The sequence below is a fragment of the Ranitomeya variabilis genome, chromosome 5, assembly GCF_051348905.1.
Source record: "Ranitomeya variabilis isolate aRanVar5 chromosome 5, aRanVar5.hap1, whole genome shotgun sequence".
Lineage (NCBI taxonomy): Eukaryota > Metazoa > Chordata > Amphibia > Anura > Dendrobatidae > Ranitomeya > Ranitomeya variabilis.
Genome location: NC_135236.1, coordinates 689,368,851 through 689,384,924, shown reverse-complemented (window position 1 = coordinate 689,384,924; position 16,074 = coordinate 689,368,851). Strand labels below are relative to the sequence as shown.

The following is a 16,074-nucleotide window of genomic DNA, read 5'->3' as shown; positions in this document are numbered from 1 at the left end:
AGGATGTGATTATGACTGATAGACGGTGACCTGTGCTCAGGATGTGATTATGGCTGATAGATGGTGACCTGTGCTCAGGATGTGATTATGGCTGATAGATGGTGACCTGTGCTCAGGATGTGATTATGGCTGATAGATGGTGACCTGTGCTCAGGATGTGATTATGGCTGATAGATGGTGACCTGTGCTCAGGATGTGATTATGACTGATAGAAGGTGACCTGTGCTCAGGATGTGATTATGACTGATAGATGGTGACCTGTGCTCAGGATGTGATTATGGCTGATAGATGGTGACCTGTGCTCAGGATGTGATTATGGCTGATAGACGGTGACCTGTGCTCAGGATGTGATTATGACTGATAGATGGTGACCTGTGCTCAGGATGTGATTATGGCTGATAGATGGTGACCTGTGCTCAGGATGTGATTATGGCTGATAGATGGTGACCTGTGCTCAGGATGTGATTATGACTGATAGATGGAGACCTGTGCTCAGGATGTGATTATGGCTGATAGATGGTGACCTGTGCTCAGGATGTGATTATGGCTGATAGACGGTGACCTGTGCTCAGGATGTGATTATGGCTGATAGACGGTGACCTGTGCTCAGGATGTGATTATGGCTGATAGATGGTGACCTGTGCTCAGGATGTGATTATGACTGATAGATGGTGACCTGTGCTCAGGATGTGATTATGGCTGATAGTGACCTGTGCTCAGGATGTGATTATGGCTGATAGATGGTGACCTGTGCTCAGGATGTGATTATGACTGATAGATGGTGACCTGTGCTCAGGATGTGATTATGACTGATAGATGGAGACCTGTGCTCAGGATGTGATTATGACTGATAGATGGTGACCTGTGCTCAGGATGTGATTATGGCTGATAGATGGTGACCTGTGCTCAGGATGTGATTATGACTGATAGATGGTGACCTGTGCTCAGGATGTGATTATGGCTGATAGATGGTGACCTGTGCTCAGGATGTGATTATGACTGATAGATGGTGACCTGTGCTCAGGATGTGATTATGGCTGATAGATGGTGACCTGTGCTCAGGATGTGATTATGGCTGATAGATGGTGACCTGTGCTCAGGATGTGATTATGGCTGATAGATGGTGACCTGTGCTCAGGATGTGATTATGGCTGATAGATGGTGACCTGTGCTCAGGATGTGATTATGGCTGATAGATGGTGACCTGTGCTCAGGATGTGATTATGGCTGATAGATGGTGACCTGTGCTCAGGATGTGATTATGGCTGATAGACGGTGACCTGTGCTCAGGATGTGATTATGACTGATAGATGGTGACCTGTGCTCAGGATGTGATTATGGCTGATAGACGGTGACCTGTGCTCAGGATGTGATTATGACTGATAGATGGTGACCTGTGCTCAGGATGTGATTATGGCTGATGGTGACCTGTGCTCAGGATGTGATTATGGCTGATAGATGGTGACCTGTGCTCAGGATGTGATTATGGCTGATGGTGACCTGTGCTCAGGATGTGATTATGACTGATAGATGGTGACCTGTGCTCAGGATGTGATTATGGCTGATGGTGACCTGTGCTCAGGATGTGATTATGACTGATAGATGGTTACCTGTGCTCAGGATGTGATTATGGCTGATAGATGGAGACCTGTGCTCAGGATGTGATTATGGCTGATAGATGGTGACCTGTGCTCAGGATGTGATTATGACTGATAGATGGTGACCTGTGCTCAGGATGTGATTATGGCTGATAGACGGTGACCTGTGCTCAGGATGTGATTATGGCTGATGGTGACCTGTGCTCAGGATGTGATTATGACTGACAGACGGTGACCTGTGCTCAGGATGTGATTATGGCTGATAGATGGTGACCTGTGCTCAGGATGTGATTATGACTGATAGATGGTGACCTGTGCTCAGGATGTGATTATGACTGATAGATGGAGACCTGTGCTCAGGATGTGATTATGACTGATAGATGGTGACCTGTGCTCAGGATGTGATTATGACTGATAGATGGAGACCTGTGCTCAGGATGTGATTATGACTGATAGATGGTGACCTGTGCTCAGGATGTGATTATGGCTGATAGATGGTGACCTGTGCTCAGGATGTGATTATGGCTGATAGATGGTGACCTGTGCTCAGGATGTGATTATGACTGATAGATGGTGACCTGTGCTCAGGATGTGATTATGGCTGATAGACGGTGACCTGTGCTCAGGATGTGATTATGGCTGATAGATGGTGACCTGTGCTCAGGATGTGATTATGACTGATAGATGGTGACCTGTGCTCAGGATGTGATTATGGCTGATAGATGGTGACCTGTGCTCAGGATGTGATTATGACTGATAGATGGTGACCTGTGCTCAGGATGTGATTATGACTGATAGACGGTGACCTGTGCTCAGGATGTGATTATGGCTGATAGATGGTGACCTGTGCTCAGGATGTGATTATGGCTGATAGATGGTGACCTGTGCTCAGGATGTGATTATGACTGATAGATGGTGACCTGTGCTCAGGATGTGATTATGACTGATAGATGGTGACCTGTGCTCAGGATGTGATTATGGCTGATAGATGGTGACCTGTGCTCAGGATGTGATTATGACTGATAGATGGTGACCTGTGCTCAGGATGTGATTATGACTGATAGATGGAGACCTGTGCTCAGGATGTGATTATGGCTGATGGTGACCTGTGCTCAGGATGTGATTATGGCTGATAGATGGTGACCTGTGCTCAGGATGTGATTATGACTGATAGATGGTGACCTGTGCTCAGGATGTGATTATGGCTGATAGACGGTGACCTGTGCTCAGGATGTGATTATGGCTGATAGATGGTGACCTGTGCTCAGGATGTGATTATGACTGATAGATGGTGACCTGTGCTCAGGATGTGATTATGGCTGATAGATGGTGACCTGTGCTCAGGATGTGATTATGACTGATAGATGGTGACCTGTGCTCAGGATGTGATTATGACTGATAGACGGTGACCTGTGCTCAGGATGTGATTATGGCTGATAGATGGTGACCTGTGCTCAGGATGTGATTATGGCTGATAGATGGTGACCTGTGCTCAGGATGTGATTATGACTGATAGATGGTGACCTGTGCTCAGGATGTGATTATGACTGATAGATGGTGACCTGTGCTCAGGATGTGATTATGACTGATAGACGGTGACCTGTGCTCAGGATGTGATTATGGCTGATAGATGGTGACCTGTGCTCAGGATGTGATTATGGCTGATGGTGACCTGTTCTCAGGATGTGATTATGGCTGATAGATGGTGACCTGTGCTCAGGATGTGATTATGGCTGATAGATGGTGACCTGTGCTCAGGATGTGATTATGGCTGATAGACGGTGACCTGTGCTCAGGATGTGATTATGACTGATAGATGGTGACCTGTGCTCAGGATGTGATTATGACTGATAGATGGTGACCTGTGCTCAGGATGTGATTATGACTGATAGATGGTGACCTGTGCTCAGGATGTGATTATGGCTGATGGTGACCTGTGCTCAGGATGTGATTATGACTGATAGATGGAGACCTGTGCTCAGGATGTGATTATGACTGATAGATGGTGACCTGTGCTCAGGATGTGATTATGACTGATAGATGGTGACCTGTGCTCAGGATGTGATTATGACTGATAGATGGTGACCTGTGCTCAGGATGTGATTATGACTGATAGATGGAGACCTGTGCTCAGGATGTGATTATGACTGATAGATGGAGACCTGTGCTCAGGATGTGATTATGACTGATAGATGGTGACCTGTGCTCAGGATGTGATTATGGCTGATAGACGGTGACCTGTGCTCAGGATGTGATTATGGCTGATGGTGACCTGTGCTCAGGATGTGATTATGACTGACAGACGGTGACCTGTGCTCAGGATGTGATTATGGCTGATAGATGGTGACCTGTGCTCAGGATGTGATTATGACTGATAGATGGTGACCTGTGCTCAGGATGTGATTATGGCTGATAGATGGTGACCTGTGCTCAGGATGTGATTATGACTGATAGATGGTGACCTGTGCTCAGGATGTGATTATGGCTGATAGACGGTGACCTGTGCTCAGGATGTGATTATGACTGATAGATGGAGACCTGTGCTCAGGATGTGATTATGACTGATAGATGGAGACCTGTGCTCAGGATGTGATTATGACTGATAGATGGTGACCTGTCCTCAGGATGTGATTATGACTGATAGATGGAGACCTGTGCTCAGGATGTGATTATGACTGATAGATGGTGACCTGTGCTCAGGATGTGATTATGGCTGATAGATGGAGACCTGTGCTCAGGATGTGATTATGACTGATAGATGGAGACCTGTGCTCAGGATGTGATTATGACTGATAGATGGAGACCTGTGCTCAGGATGTGATTATGACTGATAGATGGAGACCTGTGCTCAGGATGTGATTATGGCTGATAGACGGTGACCTGTGCTCAGGATGTGATTATGACTGATAGATGGTGACCTGTCCTCAGGATGTGATTATGACTGATAGATGGTGACCTGTGCTCAGGATGTGATTATGGCTGATAGATGGTGACCTGTGCTCAGGATGTGATTATGGCTGATAGACGGTGACCTGTGCTCAGGATGTGATTATGGCTGATGGTGACCTGTGCTCAGGATGTGATTATGGCTGATAGATGGTGACCTGTGCTCAGGATGTGATTATGACTGATAGATGGTGACCTGTGCTCAGGATGTGATTATGGCTGATGGTGACCTGTGCTCAGGATGTGATTATGACTGATAGACGGTGACCTGTGCTCAGGATGTGATTATGACTGATGGTGACCTGTGCTCAGGATGTGATTATGGCTGATAGATGGTGACCTGTGCTCAGGATGTGATTATGGCTGATAGATGGTGACCTGTGCTCAGGATGTGATTATGGCTGATAGATGGTGACCTGTGCTCAGGATGTGATTATGGCTGATAGATGGTGACCTGTGCTCAGGATGTGATTATGGCTGATAGATGGTGACCTGTGCTCAGGATGTGATTATGGCTGATAGATGGTGACCTGTGCTCAGGATGTGATTATGGCTGATAGACGGTGACCTGTGCTCAGGATGTGATTATGGCTGATAGATGGTGACCTGTGCTCAGGATGTGATTATGGCTGATAGACGGTGACCTGTGCTCAGGATGTGATTATGACTGATAGACGGTGACCTGTGCTCAGGATGTGATTATGGCTGATAGACGGTGACCTGTGCTCAGGATGTGATTATGGCTGATAGATGGTGACCTGTGCTCAGGATGTGATTATGGCTGATAGATGGTGACCTGTGCTCAGGATGTGATTATGGCTGATAGTGACCTGTGCTCAGGATGTGATTATGGCTGATAGATGGTGACCTGTGCTCAGGATGTGATTATGACTGATAGACGGCGACCTTGGTATAGGGTGGCCCTGGGATCCAGGCCTTGGTATAGGGTGGCTCTGGGATACGTATCATGGTACAGTTGTAGTGATTCTGGAGATATCTCTCATTTACAGAGCTGACAGTTGACCATGTGGTCATTCTCCAGTCACTTCCACAGTTGTATTTTCTATTCCACTACTTTGCTGTTAACTCTCAGGATCACATCTCCTGTCTTCCCCACTGGTTAAATGCTGTGCATTTGAGTGTTTGCCTTGTATCTCAATATCCTGGCCAGTTCAGCGTGGCTGCTGAGTACCACCATGACACCTGGGTATATGACTCCTCATCATGTAGAAAAGCAATGTCTGTGCCTCCTTCGGCCCTCAATACCCTGTTCACTGTGCGTTACAATGCAATGATGACGTCAGATATCTTCTCTGGTTACAGGTCTTTGCCAATCCTGAAGATGCTGCAGCTCACAGCAAAGGAGGTGACATCAAGATATTCCTCCGAACTGACCAAGATGTGGAGCGCGTCCGCAGGTAATTATTGCCTACCAAAAGTGCCAGTAATGTATGGTATGATCAAGTGTCCATAAGTACAGGGTATCCTCTGGTCTCTCCTCCATTTGCAAAGGACGTTCTTGAATTTTTTCTTTGTCTTGGAGGGCTCCTTAGGTCTCTTCTCCATGTGTGTAGCGTGTCCTCGGATCTCTTCTCCATTGTGGAGGCCATCCTCAGGTCTCTTCCATGTGCGGAGTGCGTCCTCAGAGCTCTTCTCTGTTGGTGAAGCATGTCCGCGTGTCTCCTCCATGTGGGGAGGGCGTCCTTGGGTGTCTCCTCCATGTGGGGAGGGCGTCCTTGGGTGTCTCCTCCATGTGGGGAGGGCGTCCTTGGGTGTCTCCTCCATGTGGGGAGGGCGTCCTTGGGTGTCTCCTCCATGTGGGGAGGGCGTCCTTGGGTGTCTCCTCCATGTGGGGAGGGCGTCCTTGGGTGTCTCCTCCATGTGGGGAGGGCGTCCTTGGGTGTCTCCTCCATGTGGGGAGGGCGTCCTCGGGTGTCTCCTCCATGTGGGGAGGGCGTCCTCGGGTGTCTCCTCCATGTGGGGAGGGCGTCCTCGGGTGTCTCCTCCATGTGGGGAGGGCGTCCTCGGGTGTCTCCTCCATGTGGGGAGGGCGTCCTCGGGTGTCTCCTCCATGTGGGGAGGGCGTCCTCGGGTGTCTCCTCCATGTGGGGAGGGCGTCCTTGGGTGTCTCCTCCATGTGGGGAGGGCGTCCTCGGGTGTCTCCTCCATGTGGGGAGGGCGTCCTCGGGTGTCTCCTCCATGTGGGGAGGGCGTCCTCGGGTGTCTCCTCCATGTGGGGAGGGCGTCCTCGGGTGTCTCCTCCATGTGGGGACGGCGTCCTCGGGTGTCTCCTCCATGTGGGGAGGGCGTCCTCGGGTGTCTCCTCCATGTGGGGAGGGCGTCCTCGGGTGTCTCCTCCATGTGGGGAGGGCGTCCTCGGGTGTCTCCTCCATGGGGGAGGGCGTCCTCGGGTGTCTCCTCCATGTGGGGAGGGCGTCCTCGGGTGTCTCCTCCATGTGGGGAGGGCGTCCTCGGGTGTCTCCTCCATGTGGGGAGGGCGTCCTCGGGTGTCTCCTCCATGTGGGGAGGGCGTCCTCGGGTGTCTCCTCCATGTGGGGAGGGCGTCCTCGGGTGTCTCCTCCATGTGAGGAGGGCGTCCTCGGGTGTCTCCTCCATGTGGGGAGGGCGTCCTCGGGTGTCTCCTCCATGTGGGGAGGGCGTCCTCGGGTGTCTCCTCCATGTGGGGAGGGCGTCCTCGGGTGTCTCCTCCATGTGGGGAGGGCGTCCTCGGGTGTCTCCTCCATGTGGGGAGGGCGTCCTCGGGTGTCTCCTCCATGTGGGGAGGGCGTCCTCGGGTGTCTCCTCCATGTGGGGAGGGCGTCCTCGGGTGTCTCCTCCATGTGGGGAGGGCGTCCTCGGGTGTCTCCTCCATGTGGGGAGGGCGTCCTCGGGTGTCTCCTCCATGTGGGGAGGGCGTCCTCGGGTGTCTCCTCCATGTGGGGAGGGCGTCCTCGGGTGTCTCCTCCATGTGGGGAGGGCGTCCTCGGGTGTCTCCTCCATGTGGGGAGGGCGTCCTCGGGTGTCTCCTCCATGTGGGGAGGGCGTCCTCGGGTGTCTCCTCCATGTGGGGAGGGCGTCCTCGGGTGTCTCCTCCATGTGGGGAGGGCGTCCTCGGGTGTCTCCTCCATGTGGGGACGGCGTCCTCGGGTGTCTCCTCCATGTGGGGAGGGCGTCCTCGGGTGTCTCCTCCATGTGGGGAGGGCGTCCTCGGGTGTCTCCTCCATGTGGGGAGGGCGTCCTCGGGTGTCTCCTCCATGTGGGGAGGGCGTCCTCGGGTGTCTCCTCCATGTGGGGAGGGCGTCCTCGGGTGTCTCCTCCATGTGGGGAGGGCGTCCTCGGGTGTCTCCTCCATGTGAGGAGGGCGTCCTCGGGTGTCTCCTCCATGTGGGGAGGGCGTCCTCGGGTGTCTCCTCCATGTGGGGAGGGCGTCCTCGGGTGTCTCCTCCATGTGGGGAGGGCGTCCTCGGGTGTCTCCTCCATGTGGGGAGGGCGTCCTCGGGTGTCTCCTCCATGTGGGGAGGGCGTCCTCGGGTGTCTCCTCCATGTGGGGAGGGCGTCCTCGGGTGTCTCCTCCATGTGGGGAGGGCGTCCTCGGGTGTCTCCTCCATGTGGGGAGGGCGTCCTCGGGTGTCTCCTCCATGTGGGGAGGGCGTCCTCGGGTGTCTCCTCCATGTGGGGAGGGCGTCCTCGGGTGTCTCCTCCATGTGGGGAGGGCGTCCTCGGGTGTCTCCTCCATGTGGGGAGGGCGTCCTCGGGTGTCTCCTCCATGTGGGGAGGGCGTCCTCGGGTGTCTCCTCCATGTGGGGAGGGCGTCCTCGGGTGTCCCCTCCATGTGGGGAGGGCGTCCTCGATTCTCTTCCCTGCCTGTCGACGGTGTTCTTTGGTCTTTTCTCCATATGTGGAGGGTGTCCGAACATTCTTCTATTTGTGGAGTGCCTCCTTGGATTTCTCCTCCATCTGTGTAGGGCATCCTCATGTCTCATGCTTTCTCCTGTCCTTCCTCTATCTGTGAAAGGGAATCCCAGGGTGTCTCCTCCATCTGTATACGGCGTCCTTGGCTCTCCCCTCTATCTGTAGAGGGGCTCCTCGAGCCTCTTCCCCATCTGTGAAAACGTTTTTTAGAGGTCTCCTCCATCTGCAGGGGGCGTCTTGTGCTGCCCAATATGGTGGCATTATATGTGACTGGCTGCAATCAACAGAGAATGCCTGACTAAGCTCCTATAGACTAGCGCCTGCAGTTGGAGGTGCAGTGACTTCATATGATCACTGGAGGACAGCAGTTGCCCACCCCCATCCACCTGCTTCTATAGTAACCACCATACCCCCCTCCTCTAGTGAGCACTTCACTCCCCTCCTCTAGTCACCGCTCAACCCCCTCCTCAAGTCCACCCTCTTCTAGTCATCCCCCCTCCTGCTCTAGTCAGTGCTCCACTTTCCCCCTGTAATCCTCCATCATCTTGTAGTTCCCCATCCACCCTCTTCCTGTAGTCACCCATCTACTCCTCCTCTATGCAAACCTGCCCCCTCCTCCTCTAATCATCTCTTTACCTCCTACTCATTTAATCACCCCCTCCGTCCCCCCATCCTCCATTCATCCAATTAATCACCAGTTCTAGTTGCCTCTGTTTTGTAGTACTAATGTCCATCTCTCTTTGCAGGTGTCACTTGAATGACATAGAGAACATCATCCCATTTGTGGGGGTGGGGCTCCTCTACGTGCTCAGTAATCCTGACCTGTACTTCGCTCTTCTGCATTTCCGTGTCTTTGCCGCCAGTCGCGTGCTGCACACCATCTCCTACCTGATGCCTCTGCCGCAACCCAGCCGAGCGCTCACCTTCTTTGTGGGATACCTGGTGACGGTGTCCATGGCGGTGTCCACCCTGCGGAGCCTACTCTACATCTAGAGGAGCTGCCTACATACAACAGAGGGTGGAGTCTACTAGAGTCCCGCCCCTGCAGAGCCTGTGCTACATTTTCAGGGGGAGGAGTTTTCTCGAGCCCTGTTCCCCCATTTCTGCAGTAACTTGATGCAGATTCTGATTCTCCTCATTTGTTTTTGTATCTGAAACTTGGAATAAAGCTACCGATTTCCAACATCCCTCGTCCATGTGTGGTCCTGTGTGTGTGGACCTGCAGCCCATCCGCTCGTACATGACCGCCACCACAACATAGCATAGTCATGAAGTCCAGCCTCCTGTGTACCTCATGCCAACACTCTGTATGCTACCTTCCCTCATACAATGTAACAACCCATCACCTGTGAGAAGTATGGGACTAAGAGGGTGAAGAGTAAAGTGAAGTATGTAATCACGCCCCCTGACGTCACCAACAAACTGCGTAAGGTGTCTTCTGCTCCCGAGATGGCCATGATAGAGCAGTTCTAAGTCTAACCATCACCCGTCTGCTGTATCCCACAGACCCAGAAAGGCAAAAGAACTCTAGCTTCGACGTAACGCTGCTCCTCGTGCAACTATGGCTGCTAAATGGGATTAAGATGGAGTGTAGCCGAGGTCGCGTGAGTGTAGCCGAGGTCGCGTGAGTGTAGCCGAGGTCGCGTGAGTGTAGCCGAGGTCGCGTGAGTGTAGCCGAGGTCGCGTGAGTGTAGCCGAGGTCGCGTGAGTGTAGCCGAGGTCGCGTGAGTGTAGCCGAGGTCGCGTGAGTGTAGCCGAGGTCGCGTGAGTGTAGCCGAGGTCGCGTGAGTGTAGCCGAGGTCGCGTGAGTGTAGCCGAGGTCGCGTGAGTGTAGCCGAGGTCGCGTGAGTGTAGCCGAGGTCGCGTGAGTGTAGCCGAGGTCGCGTGAGTGTAGCCGAGGTCGCGTGAGTGTAGCCGAGGTCGCGTGAGTATGTGAGGATATGGCCCCTTACTAAAGTAAAGGACAAATGGACGTAGAGTGGAGTCCACACCTCTACGACAGAGACATTTTCCAGCACGGAGTACCGGTTTTGTTGTGTTTTATTAGTGATTTTCTTGCTCATCAGTTCTTTCTCAGAAATCAATATTTCCATTCAGTGACAGTAAGCAGAGGAAGAGGAGCAGGCTGGATCTTATGGCCAGACAGTAGACTGCTAAGGGTAAATGTAAAGCAATTATTCTATCAATCTGTTGTTCTACCAGCCTAGGCCCGTTGTGTAGACGGAGCTAGTAGACCCAGGGGAGCCGTCATCACAGGGGGTCTCCTATGCAATCTTAGGTGATGGAATATGCTTTATTCTATGAACTAAAGAAAATAGTTTAAGGGGCAGGAGAAAAAGACATGGGGTTGAATTGGGCAGTTGTTGGAGGGACTTCGAAGGGAAAGGTTTGAAGCTGGGATGGATGGATGGTCTATGGAGGTTTGGAGACTGATTGTTGGCTGGAGGGGTATCCATGAGCTACAGTCATGATATCCATCGTCTGGAGGAACATAGGCTGTGACTGCACTCTATACCAGCTGGAGATGCCAAAAGCTGTGGGCCAACCAAAAGTTGGGAGACAGTGGGTATCACCTGGTACGGGGCCAGCGGAACTATAGATATCAGACTGGGAACTTGTGGACTGAGGACACTGTGTGTTGGCCATCTACCCGGATTTGTTGTACAACCATGGATGTATGAAATAAAAAATAGTTGCATTGTTAGCCTGCCTAGGTGATCTTTATAACCCACAGTCTCAGATCTTCTCAGTGAGTTTCGCTGAGATCCTGTATTAGTTTAGCTGAGATCATGTGTGAGATTCACAGAGATCTTGTTTTAGTTTTGTGGAGATCATGTGAATTTCGCTGAGATCTTGCCTGAGTTTGCAGAGATCGTGTGAGAGTTTTGCGAAGATCATGTGTGAGTTTCCCTGAGATTGTGTGTGAGTTTTGTTAAGAACGCGTGTGTGAGTTTCTGTTCCAGGACTTTTCTTCAGCTCTGGGATATTCTATGAAATTTATTGTTAGTTACTGACAATCACTTTATTGAAGCGTCGTGTGTACAGGGGTCTGCTGCTGTGTGTCCTGGTGGAGGGAGGGTTTCTCCCTGATGGGCTAACACTTCCTTTTCCTGAATTAGTACTGCAACAGCTGACAACCACGTGCCAGCCATTACTACAGGAGTCTTCACAGAAGGTTCAACCACAGCGAGAGGATCTGCTACCCAGGTGACCCTTGTAATGCTGACATTAAGCCCATCAGTGCCCCCAGACCACTAGGGATACTTACAATAACCCGATCACTGCCCACACCAGCAGGGATGCTGCTGACATTAACCCCATCATTGTCCTGACCACCAGGGACACAGATAAAAACCTTGGTGACTGATGACAGATGTGTGATCACTTCTTGTATTCCCGGACTGTGCGGTCAGTGACTGATGTGTGATCACTTCTTGTATTCCCGGACTGTGCGGTCAGTGACTGATGACGGATGTGTGATCACTTCTTGTATTCCCGGACTGTGCGGTCAGTGACTGATGACGGATGTGTGGTCACTTATTTTATTTCCGCAGCAGCAGTGAATGTGAAGAGCCACCGTGGAATGCACGCGGTGCATCGGTAGTAAATGTGAAGAGCCACCGTGGAATGCACTGGCAGTGAATGTGAAGAGCCACTGTGGAATGCACTGGACGCATCGGTAGTAAATGTGAAGAGCCACCGTGGAATGCACGTGGTGCATCGGTAGTAAATGTGAAGAGCCACCGTGGAATGCACTGGCAGTGAATGTGAAGAGCCACTGTGGAATGCACTGGACGCATCGGTAGTAAATGTGAAGAGCCACCGTGGAATGCACTAGGCTATTCGGTAGTAAATGTGAAGAGCCACCATGGAATGCACTTGGTGCATCGGTAGTGAATGTGAAGAGACACCGTGGACTGCACTAGACACAACGGTAGTAAATGTGAAGAGCCACCGTGGAATGCACTGGGCGCATCGCTAGTAAATGTGAAGAGACACGGTGGAATGCACTAGGCTATTCGGTAGTAAATGTGAAGAGCCACCGTGGAATGCACTGGGCGCATCGGTAGTAAATGTGAAGAGCCACCATGGAAGGCACTGGGTGCACCAGCAGTGAATGTGAAGAGCCACCGTGGAATGTACTGGGTGCACTGACAGTAAATGTGAAGAGCCACCATGAAATGCACTGGGTGCACCGGCAGTAAATGTGAAGAGCCACCATGAAATGCACTGGGTGCACCGGCAGTAAATGTGAAGAGCCACTGTGGAATGCACTGGGTGCACCGACAGTAAATGTGAAGAGACACCATGAAATGCACTGGGTGCACCGGCAGTAAATGTGAAGAGCCACTGTGGAATGCACTGGGTGCACCGACAGTAAATGTGAAGAGACACCATGAAATGCACTGGGTGCACCGGCAGTAAATGTGAAGAGCCACCATGGAATGCACTGGGCGCATTGGTAGTAAATGTGAAGAGCCACCATGGAATGCACTGGGAGCATTGGTAGTAAATGTGAAGAGACACAATGGAATACACTGGGATCGCTATAAGTAAACCACGGACACATGTAGTCACATAGACTTGTGCGCAGGCGTACCCCAGGAGTACAGATACAGAAGCCCCTAGAGCGCACCAATCAAGTGGAAAACAAAAAGTACACACCTACCGCGATGCACAAGAAGCCATACACAACAAGTAAGTGAGGTAGTTCACAGGTCCAGCGTAGGTGCTGATGTGGAATTGTGTAAGTGAGCTCCTCTGAACATCGCTTTTGTGCATAGATCCATCTGTCTCATCAAGGCAGAGACTGATGATCCTTGCGTAGAACCACAGAGGGGAGGAAGTTAGTCTCACCAGAACAATGGCCAGATTTGGCAAACATGAATGATATGCCAGAATAATGCCTATCTTACATAAGAGCAAAACAGGCAACAAATAAACCAAAAAATAATGTACACACTTCTCGGAGTCCAAACAGCGTAGATGGGCAAACAACAATGGTCCATGGAATACAGACAGGACAAAGGTGTGAGAATCAGGCAGGAGGGCTGTCAGCCAGCGAGAACAAACAACAATTGTCCATGCAATACAGACTGGATAAAGGTGTGAGAATGAGGCAGGAGGGCCATCAGCCAGCGAAGACAAACAACAATTGTCCATGCAATACAGACTGGACAAAGGTGTGAGAATCAGGCAGGAGAGCCTTCAGCCAGCGAGGACAAACAACAATCGTCCATGCAATACAGACTGGACAAAGGTGTGAGAATGAGGCAGGAGGGCTGTCAGCCAGCGAGGACAAACAACAATTGTCCATGCAATACAGACAGGACAAAGGTGTGAGAATGAGGCAGGAGAGCAGTCAGCCAGCGAGGACAAACAACAATCGTCCATGCAATACAGACAGGACAAAGGTGTGAGAATCAGGCAGGAGGGCCGTCAGCCAGCGAGGACAAACAACAATCGTCCATGCAATAGAGACTGGATAAAGGTGTGAGAATGAGGCAGGAGGGCTGTCAGCCAGCGAAGACAAACAACAATTGTCCATGCAATACAGACTGGACAAAGGTGTGAGAATCAGGCAGGAGAGCCTTCAGCCAGCGAGGACAAACAACAATCGTCCATGCAATACAGACTGGACAAAGGTGTGAGAGTGAGGCAGGAGGGCCATCAGCCAGCGAGGACAAACAACAATGGTCCATGCAATACAGACTGGACAAAGGTGTGAGAATGAGGCAGGAGGGCCGTCAGCCAGCGAGGACAAACAACAATCGTCCATGCAATACAGACTGGACAAAGGTGTGAGAATGAGGCAGGAGGGCTGTCAGCCAGCGAGGACAAACAACAATTGTCCATGCAGTACAGACAGGACAAAGGTGTGAGAATCAGGCAGGAGAGCCATCAGCCAGCGAGGACAAACAACAATCGTCCATGCAATACAGACTGGACAAAGGTGTGAGAATGAGGCAGGAGGGCTGTCAGCCAGCGAGGACAAACAACAATCGTCCATGCAATACAGACTGGACAAAGGTGTGAGAATGAGGCAGGAGGGCTGTCAGCCAGCGAGGACAAACAACAATTGTCCATGCAATACAGACTGGACAAAGGTGTGAGAATCAGGCAGGAGAGCCATCAGCCAGCGAGGACAAACCACAATCATCCATGCAATACAGACTGGACCAAGGTGTGAGAATCAGTCAGGAGGGCCATCAGCCAGCGAGGACAAACAACAATCGTCCATGCAATACAGACTGGACATAGGTGTGAGAATCAGGCAGGAGGGCCATCAGCCAGCGAGGACAAACAACAATCGTCCATGCAATACAGACTGGACAAAGGTGTGAGAATGAGGCAGGAGGGCTGTCAGCCAGCGAGGACAAACAACAATCGTCCATGCAATACAGACAGGACAAAGGTGTGAGAATGTGGCAGGAGGGCCATCAGCCAGCGAGGACAAACAACAATCGTCCATGCAATACAGACAGGACAAAGGTGTGAGAATGAGGCAGGAGGGCTGTCAGCCAGCGAGGACAAACAACAATTGTCCATGCAATACAGACAGGACAAAGGTGTGAGAATGAGGCAGGAGGGCTGTCAGCCAGCGAGGACAAACAACAATTGTCCATGCAGTACAGACAGGACAAAGGTGTGAGAATGAGGCAGGAGAGCCGTCAGCCAGCGAGGACAAACAACAATGGTCCATGCAATACAGACAGGACAAAGGTGTGAGAATCAGGCAGGAGAGCCATCAGCCAGCGAGGACAAACAACAATCATCCATGCAATACAGACTGGACCAAGGTGTGAGAATCAGGCAGGAGGGCCATCAGCCAGCGAGGACAAACAACAATCGTCCATGCAATACAGACTGGACAAAGGTGTGAGAATCAGGCAGGAGGGCCATCAGCCAGCGAGGACAAACAACAATCGTCCATGCAATACAGACTGGACAAAGATGTGAGAATGAGGCAGGAGGGCTGTCAGCCAGCGAGGACAAACAACAATCGTCCATGCAATACAGACAGGACAAAGGTGTGAGAATGTGGCAGGAGAGCCGTCAGCCAGCGAGGACAAACAACAATCGTCCATGCAATACAGACAGGACAAAGGTGTGAGAATGTGGCAGGAGGGCCATCAGCCAGCGAGGACAAACAACAATCGTCCATGCAATACAGACAGGACAAAGGTGTGAGAATGAGGCAGGAGGGCCATCAGCCAGCGAGGACAAACAACAATCGTCCATGCAATACAGACAGGACAAAGGTGTGAGAATGAGGCAGGAGAGCCGTCAGCCAGTGAGGACAAACAACAATCGTCCATGCAATACAGACAGGACAAAGGTGTGAGAATGAGGCAGGAGGGCTGTCAGCCAGCGAGGACAAACAACAATCGTCCATGCAATACAGACAGGACAAAGGTGTGAGAATGAGGCAGGAGGGCTGTCAGCCAGTGAGGACAAACAACAATCGTCCATGCAATACAGACAGGACAAAGGTGTGAGAATGAGGCAGGAGGGCTGTCAGCCAGCGAGGACAAACAACAATCGTCCATGCAATACAGACAGGACAAAGGTGTGAGAATCAGGCAGGAGGGCCGTCAGCCAGAGAGGACACAAAATA

At 51.5% G+C, this 16,074-nt stretch overlaps 1 protein-coding gene across 1 annotated transcript in view; it reads left to right on the top strand.

The window, feature by feature from the left end:
* The window catches only part of MGST1 (microsomal glutathione S-transferase 1), a 132,137-nt gene extending 122,496 nt beyond the window's left edge, over window positions 1-9,641 (top strand). Inside the window, exons 3-4 of the mRNA XM_077267275.1 lie at window positions 5,868-5,962; window positions 9,203-9,641. Of these exons, the coding sequence (XP_077123390.1) occupies window positions 5,868-5,962; window positions 9,203-9,449 (342 nt within the window). The 3' untranslated portion in view covers window positions 9,450-9,641. The remainder of the gene's footprint in view (window positions 1-5,867; window positions 5,963-9,202) is intronic.
* The last annotated feature ends 6,433 nt before the right edge of the window (window positions 9,642-16,074 follow it).